Below are 12,301 nucleotides of genomic sequence, written 5' to 3'. Positions count from 1 at the left end.
TCACTGAAGTACAGATACTGATGATGAAACCCCTTCATGCTTTGTTTATTAAGTGGCTCGCTTTAGGTATTTTGTTTGATTTGTGGGCAAAAGGCAATCCCAAAACCTATAGAGTATTTAATGTAGTCTGTATCCGTAATCTGGATCACTTGGCGTGCTAGAGGCTTAGCAGGTTCTAGGAATCCTACACTGGTGCTTAAGGCTTTTGGAAGCATTGCACTCTTGTTCATAAAGCTCTATGTATGTACATTGTACTTAGGGGGTTGTCTGTGAACACCTGTATTCACATGAATACTGGTCATGTGCACGGCTGATTGTCAGGTATATAAAAATCACAGCTCCTTAGAAAAATTGGAAGATAATTTTTACTCTATAGAGGCCATGTTTACTTTTGTTACTTTGATATGTTTTAAACTTTTTACATTTTTATATTTACTTCATGATTTCTTTCCTACTGGTTAAAATATTTCAATAATACAAATTGATTTTTTTCCTATAAACGATTATTAAAATACACTAAATGTCTTTATGCTACGAGTAAACTATGAAATAGTACTTGATTATACTTAAACATTTAGTATTTAACCATGTGCCTGATAAGAGCTCTGTGTGTGTCCCTCCCCTGCCACACGCACACACACGGCTGTTGATATATAAAGAAACCATTAAGTGTTCTAGTAGTAACTGCTGTTTCTGATAGTCACCGGTGTGTGAAAGTTTAGGAAGAAACTATAGCTACTCGTTTTACATTAAGGGATCATAGGACTTAGAATAAGTGCAGAACTTGACAACAATGTAGCCAAGTCATATGCAAAAATATTTGATGTGATTTTGATAAAGACTGTTAGGGCATATAAATATAGTAGGTCATATATGGAAGTAATAACATAAAATATGAGAGAGGAAAAAATGGCACACACATACTGAATTTTTAACCTAGAATCTAGAGTATTAACAGATTTTCTCCTTACTTGTTTATTGGAAGTGACATGTCAGAAAGGGGGTGTATTTCTCAGATGATGTTTAACACTGGATTCAGTTTTCTTCAGTTTTAATGTAACCGTAATACTTTTTCTTCCTTGTTTTTTTTTTTTTTTCTGCCAAGTTACTTTCTAGGTGATGGCCCTCATTGCCATGCAGTAAATCATGAAATAGACTTTCAAAGAAAGACTTTCAGTAGTATACTTCTAAAGTAAAACTAAATTCTGTCTTATTTTCTTCATTCTCACATGAGCTTCTGTGCCTGTGCTTTATTTCATATGTGCATAACCCACTTTCATTTCAATTAACACTTAGAATGCCATTCGGAATTGCAGGACTTCACAAACTACTACTATCAGGTTAAAGATGGAGTTAAGTAAACTTTGACAGTGCCTATAAGTAGACATGTTAGCCACATTGACATGTTAACCATTGTGCAGTTTGGTTTTAACACGTATTCAGTAGCTATTTTATATTCATTATCAATGATATTCAGAAATATTTGAAAAATTGCATCTGCATCAAACCACCCAACTTGTTCATCTCACCTCTTCTTAAGCATGACATACAACAGTTACACAGAATTTACAACTCATTAGGCATGTTAAGTGATCTGAAGATGGAAGTCTGTAGGAGTATATGTACAGGTTATGTTCATCTAGAAGGTTGCTAGGGATTTGAACATCACTGTAATTTGACATTTTGGAATCCTGGAACCATTGTGTATAGAGATCGGTTGGTTTTTATTTTGAAGTCAGCTCATTTTAAAAGATACTTAACCTTGCCATTTAGTGGTGTTTACTTACTGCTTGTGAACTGTTTTGAATAGAAATAACCCTATAATCCACTTCCTGTTTACTACTGGTTATTTTTAATAATGGTATATATTTTTCTAAGCTGTTTTTAAAGAACAAGCAGCCATTTCTTCAAGTAGCATGCACTTTGTTTTGCTCGCTTCATGGTATACACATAAGAATTCATTAACGAGAGCACCTTCATAATAGTGGCACCATAGCCCAACTTTCAAGTTTTAGACACGTTTCTGCTTACATATGTCTGTCGTCTTTTATGGTACATCGAGATTTTTAAAATATGAGGATGAGTAGTGAGATTCGGCCTAGTTTTACAAAAGGTTGCACTGTACGTATGTTATTGGAGCTAGGCAGTAGGTATTCCTGGGTCACTGTTTGGAAGAGGAACGTTTACTTCATTGTGGAAAGGAAGCAGCATTCCACTGTTGTAGCTGCACACCATGATGGCAGCAGAGACAGGGAGAAAATTAGAATGGTAACAGTGCCACAGAAGTCATTCTTAATTCCTGACAACAATTCAAAGCCTTATTTCCTTACATGCATGATACTTCTGTATAGATACATCAGTACAGAGATTATTCCATTTCAGTTAACAGAAATGTCTCAGGGAAAACCTATTTGTAGATTTGTTTGTTTGTTTCAAAGCCATCACTTAGTTATTACCAGGTCACTGTCACTGATGTTGCATTGTAAGCCTGTTATTCTTTCTGTCATTACCTCATTGGCAGTAAATCCTTATCCATTCTAAAAGATAAAGTTTGTTCTAAAAACCAGCTGTAGTATTTTTTTTAAAGTTTCTATGGTAACTATACCAAAAATGAGTATTTCTCTAATTTCAAGCAGTAAGTATTCACATTTCTGTTACTTTTAGGAGTTTTGATTAGGATCCATGTATGGTCTGTATATTGTAATTTTAAAAATACCTTTTCATGTGTTGTGGCCACCATACCAGAAGTTTCTTCCATCTGTCTTTTCATTCTAAAAGTGGCTTTATTTTCTCATAGTTTCCCTGTGTTGATGGTTGCATTGCACCCTGAATGCATCCTCTGCATTTTTATAAGTTGTTCGTGACTAGAGCCTTGCTTGCATTCAACATTCATTGTGTGTGCAGGGTTGCTTCATTGTGTGTGCAGGGTTGCTTTGTAGGAGATGATGCATTCTTCCACTAAGAGGCTTATAATACTTGCTTTCTGCTCTGACACTGGCAACCGTTTGGTCCTCAATGCAGAGACACAGTAACAGAGGGCCTACTCATGTTTAGATGTATTAACTGCTTTCCCTTTGCAGCGTGCCTGATACACGAATAAGTCTGTCCATGCTTCCCCTTCCCACACTGGGAACCAGTCCATATGAATGTGTCTCAAGTAGTAGATTTATGATACTTTAACTGAATTAACAAATGGTCTTTTCTGTCATCTTGTATGTATCCCAGATTTATATTTTATTATTATTTGTCTATCTTGTAGTTCAGTGAAAACTCTTGATTGTAACATGAGCTAAAATTAGTATGTATTCCAAGTATATTTGTGCTTCTAGAGCAACTCAGTTGTATGTATTTTAAAGTAGTCTGAACTGGACATTTTAAGTGATAAATAATACTTTTAAATGTCAGTGTAATTGTCACTATTTGGGATACATAATGTGCTTCATTTTAAAAGTTAACCTTTTCTCACAAAATGATATTTAAAAATGATTAAATGTGCTTCATTTTTAAAATCTTGGTTTTTAGACTTTTTGATTGAACAACTTAGTAAAAACCCACCCTTGTATGGTTCCTATCTTTTGATACTTGGCTTAATGCGGTGCTCTCAAGGGCAACTGAGGTCACATGGAAGGTATGCATCATTGAAAACTTGAATGGTGTGCTCACAGTGGGTAGTTTGCAAGCTTGTCTTTAGGTAATAGATGTATAGTTTTCAGTGTCTTGCCAATTGCAGCAAACTTACCTACTTTGTGCTACTATACCAGACTTCATAGATTTATTATGCGTGTAATTAATGCTAAGAAAATATAAGCACATTTATTTGGTCTCTTGAGGTACCTGAATTGGTTTTGGTTGATTCATCACAGCTCACTAGGTTGTCATGGTTTTACTTTAAAACTTCAACTAATTGGTGAAAGTTATGTTTTGAGTAAGATATTGGCCGTGCTTTTATCTGCATTATGTGATACCTTCATTATGCTGATTGTTTCGCAGGAACACATGCTAGGTGTAATGTGTGTATGTCACAGATGCGTTCTGGTAATCCCATTCGGTTAGCTGCTCAGTTGGTACATGGGTTACCCATGTAAACCCTCCTTTACAGTTTTTACTGTTAAAAATGAGTACTGGGTCAGTCAGCCGACCTCCTGCCAGCGTGTTATACATGCTGATTGCACTAATAAGGAACACACAAGTGAAGGGCTTGAAGAAGTGCTGCAGTTCACATTTGTTCGGGAAGTATTCCACTCCTTCCTCCCCGTGTGAGGCCCAAGTAAGCATCTGACGCCTTTATCATATCAGACCGAGAGTGCGAGTTATGATTTGTTTCTGGTTTTCAACCAACACTGCTTTCCTTGCGTTTCCTTGGAAGGGGTGGGTCATAATTTGCTAATAATGAAGAGTGTAGACCCTCATTCTAGGCAAGCACTACCACTGATAGGTATCTCTAGCCCTATTAAATGTGTTTTCAATTGAAGGGCTTTCAATTGAAGGGCTTTTTTTTTTTTTTTAATGTTCTTGGACTCTGCATATTCTAAGAATTCTATAACCTCATCTTGGGACTGTTTCTCCTTGTGAGGAGCAGTATTATGGTTTACCCTTGTGTTCCTAGAGGTGGTACAGTGTTTGACAAATAGATGTCTGGTCATTGAGTGAACAGCTGAAACTGACCTGAGCTCAATGTGGTACTTAGAAAAAAAGATGAGATGAAATGTTCTATAGGTACAAGCTTGGGTATCACATTGAGGACAAAAGGGAGCTGTTGAAAATGAAGAATGTCTAGCTGGCCGTGTAGCTCAGAGGTAGATCACGGGCTGGGCATGTGTGTAGGGGGTGTGTATCCTCAGGAACGAAAACTGAAGGATTATTTATGGGAAAAATTGATAATAACAATTTGGCATGGTATGAGAGTAAGTAAAAGATCGACTTGAGTTCAATATGTATTGGTTGGCTTTTGAACATCTGTCTCAGAAGATGTTCACTTGGTATCTTTAATTACTGGTGGTATATTTTTGAGGTCTAGGAGATGGTCATTTTTCTTTTTTGTGTAAGGGAGTAAGTTTGCAGCAAATACAAGATCATAAAACTGCTGTGATGGCAGCGATCTGTTGTTTTGAGAGATCCCTATACCACATTTTCATGCTAAAATGATTTTTTTCTGTCACTTAAAACATTTGAGTTTTGAGCTGAGCGTGGTGACGCATGCCTTTAATCCCAGCACTTGGGAGGCAGAGGCAGGCAGATTTCTGAGTTCAAGGCCAGCCTGGTCTACAGAGTGAGTTCCAGGACAGCCAGGGCTACACAGAGAAACCCTGTCTCAAAAAAAAAAAAAAAAAAAAACACTTGAGTTTTGTAGACCATCTCCCTTGGTGATAAGATGATGGTTCTTCAGGTTACTTGGTTAGGTTTAAAAATGCCAAGTTTCAATTTTGCACTGAACCTTTTCACAAGCACAGTGCCAACAGTTTGTGGAGTGGCTGTGCATTTATCTGAAATTTTTTAACCAAATTCTGAAATTTCTATCAAAAATACTTTGGTTTGAATGCAAAAGATTTTACATCTTCCTTTGTATTTCATACAGAACTCAACAACTTTTATCCTTAAAACATTGGACTACCCTTAAGTATGGTGTATCCTTTTCTTTCCTTAATCAGTAAAATAATCAGGAAAGAAAATATGAAACATAGCATATGTATTTATCATCAACTTTACCCATGTGAAGTGAATTAGTAGGTTGAAAAAAATCTTAGTTTACACTCAAGAGTAGTTAAACTCAAGAGTAACCTGAGCGTTTGAAAAAGAGTTTTGAAAGTTAGACTACCCTTATTGACCTTGGAACATCATTATAAAATAAGAGTGGACACATTTTAAATTCTATGGCCCTATCTTTTTATCCTTATCAGATGAAGCATTCTAATAAAGACATATTTAAAAGAGCTAGTTTTTTAATAAATACCAAATTTGGCAATTGGGCCTTTTATTTCTGCCACTGCTTTTAGGTGGTTGACCTTGCTCAAGCTCCTTAAAATGGATTTTAGTTGGCCTATCACTACAGACAGTACGGTCATCTACATTATAGTTTGGTGTAGTGGTTGAAAATACAATTTACATTTTGAATAAAACATACAGAATTATCCCAAATCTCTCTCACATTTGCAAACACTAAGTACTATCAAATTGCCAGCTAGCAACTGGATTGAGGAGCAGAGGTTGATAAAGTTGGCTGTATTAAAAAAGTTAAAAGTTGGCTGTATTAAAAGTGAAAAGTTTTAGTTTGAGCATAACCACCTGTGATTCCCATTCTGTCTGTATTGTATTCATCGACAGTTTATTCAAATGGATGACTTGCCCTGAAGGCTCAGAGTTTCAGTCTAAAATGGAGCTAATGAAGTAGCCCAGTAGTAAGTGATGTTGTTAGTTTGTTAAAAGAAAGTTATAGACGGTAAAAACCTTGCAGTCATGTAAAGCCCCATTGATCAAGCCTGGTCTTGAACAGACAGGCATCTGCCTCAGCCTCTCGAGTGCTGCGATTTATTACAACATTTCCAATATGCTAGTGCACCAATTTCATTTCAATTTGCCATACCTGATCTGAGGCTGTAGTTGCAAGGATTTAAGGCATGTGTCTAAAACGTTAATAAAAATAGTTTTGATTTCCCATAGGGAGCCAAAGGGCAAAGCCTTTGCCTTCAACCCCACCCCAAAATCTTGTGGGTTGGAGACTGGTGTCTCAGACCAGCTTTTTGTTTTGTTCTCAACTGTTCATTACCTGGATGACTGTGGGCAGGCTACCTTAGAACTTTGTTTTTATAATGTGGCATTTTTGCTATCTACCTTACTGGGTAGAAGAGTAGAACATGATCAAGTTTATAGGTTGAGGGTGGTGTTTTAATAGTCTTTCCTTTTCATCTTAATAGAATAAAAATGGCAAGTGTGGCTACTAACAGTCAACTGGTTATTTAACACAGTGCATACTTACCGTGCACAGAACTGGGTTGATTCCCCAGCAGCTCATAAACTAGGCATGACAGCAGATGCCTATTGTCCCCACTTACAAGGTCCCTCTCACCTTTAGGATCATGAGCTAATAGTTATCCTTGGCTACACAACAAGTGCCCGATTAACCCGAGATCTATGGTAACCTGTCTCAGAAAACAAACATACAAAAGAACAGAAAATGGCTATGGAGACACTTCATATGGCCAGAGTTAGCAAAGTAAAAGATAATGATATTATTTAATTCATTTGAATCACAGTGATTCCACTAATTCTGAGTTTATGAATGTTAGCAACTTTTAAAAATTTGTTTGAGATGCTGATATGTTAAGTCCATAACAGAGTGCATGTTTAATATGAGAAATATATTCACAAGTTTTATACGTGTGTGTGTGTGTATTTAAATGTAGCCTTTAGTCATATAGGAAAGAATTGCCATTGTTGATGTGTGTATTATTTTGAAATATTGTACTTTAAAACATTTTTTAAAGTTCAATACAATATCCACTATCACATTTTATCATTTATTTGTTTTTGTTGTTGTTGTTTAGCTCTTGAATATTCTTACTTTTTTTTGAAACAGGGTTTCTCTGTGTAGTTTTGGCTCTCTTGGAACTTGCTCTGTAAGATAGACTGGCCTTAAACTCAGAGTTCTGCCTTCCTCTGCCTCCCAAGTGCTGAGATTAAAGGCATGCAGCACCACTGTGTGGCTTTATTACATTATTTTAATAGTGGTTCCTTTTCATCTTAATAGAATAAAAATGGTAAGTGTGGCTATTAACAGTCAACTGGTCATTTTTATCACCTGTTAGAATGAGAACTTAAAATTATTTATGATTTTTTTTCTTTGATCATAGACAATAGATTCATTAATGCCTGGAGATATTCTGTACATGAATTGAGTAAAGCACGCTGTGGTGCTTAAGGAAAACAGAAGGGTATTAACATAATACTCCTAAAATTGATGAATTAAGTTTAGAGTCCTCTAAACTAAGTATTGGATATTATAATCAAATAGCCAGTGAGCATTGTAAAAATGAAAGCACGCAGCTTTAAGAGCTCTTCCGAGTTGTTTGAAAAGCTTTTGTATTACTTAACAGACATCCCGCTTACGCAGACCTCATCCATAGCAGTGGCTGGAGCCGTGATTGGAGCTGTCCTGGCCCTCTTCATCATCACCGTCTTTGTGACTGTGTTGCTGACACCACGGAAAAAGAGACCATCATCCTATCTTGACAAAGTGTAGGTAACAGTTTTGCTTGTGTTCCACTGTGACCATCCACTTCCCATCATCTTTTATGTCTATGTTTATATTACTTACATCCAGTCAGTGTTCAACAGATGGCAATAAGGGTAGTGTTGGCCCCCTGTTAATTGGCTGTAGTTTCATCAGAACATATATTTTTTTTTTAACACCAGACAGAACTGTTTAATAAATTTTCAGTTACTTGATAAATCAGAGGACTACAGCAAACAATGTATTGATGGCACCAAATGATGTAAAAGACAGAGATAGTATCATGGAGCCCTTTGAAAATCAAACAAATCTCATTCTGTTCAGTTCACAAAAAGAAATATACATAGAGAAACCTGGTCTTTTAAATTCTATTGTTCAAGGAACATCAATTTGTTTCCTTTTTTTTTTTTTGTTAGATGGTCTTTGACTCTTTTTTTTTTATTACGTATTTTCCTCAATTACATTTCCAATGCTATCCCAAAAGACCCCCCTACTCTCTCCCCCACTTCCCTACCCACCCATTCTCATTTTTTTGGCCCTGGCGGTCCCCTGTACTGGGGCATATAAAGTTTGTGTGTCCAATGGGCCTCTCTTTCCAGTGATGGCCGACTAGGCCATCTTTTGATACATATGCAGCTAGAGTCAAGAGCTCCGGGGTATTGGTTAGTTCATAATGTTGTTCCACCTATAGGGTTGCAGATCCCTTTAGCTCCTTGGGTACTTTCTCTAGCTCCTCCATTGGGAGCCCTGTGATCCATCCACTAGCTGACTGTGGGCATCCACTTCTGTGTTTGCTAGGCCCCGGCATAGTCTCACAAGAGACAGCTATATCTGGGTCCTTTCAGCAAAATCTTGCTAGTGTATGCAATGGTGTCAGCGTTTGGAAGCTGATTATGGGGTGGATCCCTGGATATGGCAGTCTCTAGATGGTCCATCCTTTCATCACAGCTCCAAACTTTGTCTCTGTAACTCCTTCCATGGGTGTTTTGTTCCCAATTCTAAGAAGGGGCACAGTGTCCACACTTTGGTCTTCATTCTTCTTGAGTTTCATGTGTTTAGCAAATTATATCTTATATCTTGGGTATCCTAAGTTTTGGGCTAATATCCACTTATCAGTAAGTACATATTCTGTGAGTTCCTTTGTGATTGTGTTACCTCACTCAGGATGATGCCCTCCAGGTCCATCCATTTGCCTAGGAATTTCATAAATTCATTCTTTTTAATAGCTGAGTAGTAGCATCCTAGTCAATGAGGATCTTGACAGGGCTGCTGGAGACTTGTTATGCAGCTCCTCATCACAGGCATTAGGCGTCTTTCCAAATGCACCATGATGATAGCTTATGTTATCCAACCTGAATAGAAGTCAGGCCATTAGTAAGTACTGGTTTCAGTATTAAAAACATCTTCAACTTAATTGTTTATATGTCTGTCTTATATATGGATCAAACTATCCATGTGCTAACTATGGGTAAACTATCGAGTAATTTTTAAGGACTCTCATTTTAAAGCTTTTTCCTTAAGGAAAATGCTTTGTTTCAGTAAATTATAAGCATATTTTCATTTGAAGAATAAACAGTTTTTGGCCTCATCATTGAGATTGAATTATGAAGTAAATATTGTACCCTGTTGTAGAATGGAGTGACTAATGTGTCATTTTACTTTAATCTTGTCACTGTCTCTCAGTTGCTTAGCTGGATGATTCCAACAGAGTAGTGGGGTTTCCTGTGCAGTCTGTTGTTCCATGAGGGCTTGAGGTTGGTATTGAAATGGTACATTCCTTTTGCATGCTTTGGGGTGCTGCTGCTGCATGCATGTAATCCCATGTACTCAAAAGGCAGAGACAGATGAATCTGCTGAGGTGGAGGCCAGCCTGATCTACAGAGTGAGTTCCAGGACTAGCAGAGCTATACAGAGAAAACCCTGTCTCAGAAACCAAACACTTCTCTCACCTTTCAAAGGCATGGCCTTTGGAGATTGTAGACTCTGTTATAATGTAGTTGGTGCTGTTTCCATGAGCATCCTACTACCGCTCCCTTGTTTCCTTAACTAAATGGTGCTATACATTTTTACAATGTTCATTAGTGGAAAGTTACTTGTTATGAATAGAAGATGGTAAAATGCCACTTTAATTTGGTGAAATACAATACTGGAATTCTTTTATAATTGATGGTTTTATGATCCGTAGGTATCTGCATACATGTGGCAGGCATACAAGATACATAAGTAAAAACCTTTAAAAAAAATAACCAAACAACTATCTTTAAAATATTTGTCTGCATAATCAAAGATAAAAATATAGCAAACTTAAGAAGATGGACCATGCACAAGGTTACTTGTTTAATAATAATTTTCAATGCTTGTATTTGAATTGCTTCTTCAATGTGGATAAGTTAGTTTGGTGTTAAATACTAGAGATAGTGCTGACTTTAATTTCCTGACATATTAACAGCATAACTTAAATAAGCATATGGAGTGTAATAACTGTGAATTATTATAGTCTAAAGAAAATATCCTTCAGATTTGTGAAAACTGTTTTATTTTCCTCCCCGATGTTCCCCCATCTCTGTTTACTATTTTGAATACAGAATCGACCTTCCACCTACACATAAGCCACCCCCTGTATATGAAGAACAAATTCCTTCTCTCCCTCAGAAAGACCTTCTTTGCCAGGTACGTGCTCTCGAAGACACTTAAAATCACCAGAACTAGCTTCTAAACATCTTGCCCAGCTGTTGTGGCACACATCTGCAAGCCTAGCACCTGAGAGGCTGGAGCAGGACAAGGAGTTTAAAATCAGCCTTGGCGACACTGAGTTTGAGACCTGCCTGGGCTACTGGAGACCCCATTGCAAAATTTGAAGTGAATAAATTTTTTAAAAAGCCTATGCCATTTGTATTAATTATTCAAAGCCTTGTCATGATCCTTTGTAACAACATGATTCTTAACATGTTCAAGTATTCATCTGAAATGAGTGAGTGATCAATCAGACTTTGTGTACAAATTAGAAAGAAAAGTGATGGCTACTGTGAATTAGAGAATCAGTGCTGTGGTTAGAGACTGATTACGGAGGCAGTTGTATTAACCTGGAGATGTATTGTAAAAAGGGGCATCTTTTTCTTTTATGTGGCTGAGGCGTACAGAGCTTGAGTGTCTTTGGAAAGCTGTGGACCTGGCTCTCTGAGCACTGTATTTTACTTTGGCTTCTTTCCAATATGAAAACAGTCTCCATCGCAACATTTCTTTACTCAGTGGTGACAGGTGGTATATATTCCAGGTCAGACTCCTCAAAGTGAATATTGGATCTTCATCTTTTATATGCAGTATTTGTAAACATAGGGGGACCTATAGAGTACATTTTTTTTGTTTTTAATTTTTAATATTTTTTATTACCTATTTTCTTCAATTACATTTCCAATACTATCCCAAAAGTCCCCTATATCCCGCCCCACTTCCCTACCCACCCATTCCCATTCTTTTGGCCCTGGCATTCCCCTATATTGGGGCATATAAAGTTTGCAAGTCCAATGGGCCTCTCTTTCCAGTGATGGCCTACTAGGCCATCTTTTGATACATATGCAGCTAGAGACAAGAGCTCCAGGGAACTGGTTAGTTCATCATGTTGTTCCCCCTATAGGTTTGCAGATCCCTTTAACTCCTTGGGTACTTTCTCTAGCTTCTCCATTGGGAGCCCTGTGATCCAACCAATAGCTGACTGTGAGCATCCACTTCTGTGTTTGCTAGGCCCTGGCATAGTCTCACAAGAGACAGCTATATCTGGGTCCTTTCAGCAAATTCTTGCTAGTGTATGCAATGGTGTCAGCGTTTGGAAGCTGATTATGGGATGGATCCCTGGATATGGCAGTCTCTAGATGGTCCATCCTTTCATCACAGCTCCAAACTTTGTCTCTGTAACTCCTTCCATGAGTGTTTTGTTCCCAATTCTAAGAAGGGGCATAGTGTCCACACTTTGGTCTTCATTCTTCTTAAGTTTCAGGCGTTTAGCAAATTGTATCTTATATCTTGGGTATCCTAAGTTTTGGGCTAATATCCACTTATCAGTGAATACATATTGTG

At 37.3% G+C, this 12,301-nt stretch overlaps 1 protein-coding gene across 4 annotated transcripts in view; it reads left to right on the top strand.

Moving 5' to 3' along the window:
* The window catches only part of Nectin3 (nectin cell adhesion molecule 3), a 107,857-nt gene that overhangs the window by 50,645 nt on the left and 44,911 nt on the right, over positions 1 to 12,301 (top strand). For 2 of the 4 annotated variants that reach the window (XM_029470386.2, XM_029470387.2), the window contains exons 6-7: positions 8,091 to 8,232; positions 10,813 to 10,897. In XM_029470386.2, the coding sequence (XP_029326246.1) occupies positions 8,091 to 8,232; positions 10,813 to 10,897 (227 nt within the window). Of the gene's footprint in view, positions 1 to 8,090; positions 8,233 to 10,812; positions 10,898 to 12,301 lie in introns of those variants that run through there. The other 2 variants (XR_002379990.3, XM_021185290.3) reach the window with 2 other exon arrangements.

This window comes from Mus caroli, unplaced genomic scaffold (genome assembly GCF_978045245.1).
Source record: "Mus caroli unplaced genomic scaffold, Mus_caroli_1 scaffold_17, whole genome shotgun sequence".
Classification (NCBI taxonomy): domain Eukaryota; kingdom Metazoa; phylum Chordata; class Mammalia; order Rodentia; family Muridae; genus Mus; species Mus caroli.
Note: the sequence above shows the minus strand (reverse complement) of the source record. Positions and strands in the feature narration are given on the sequence as shown.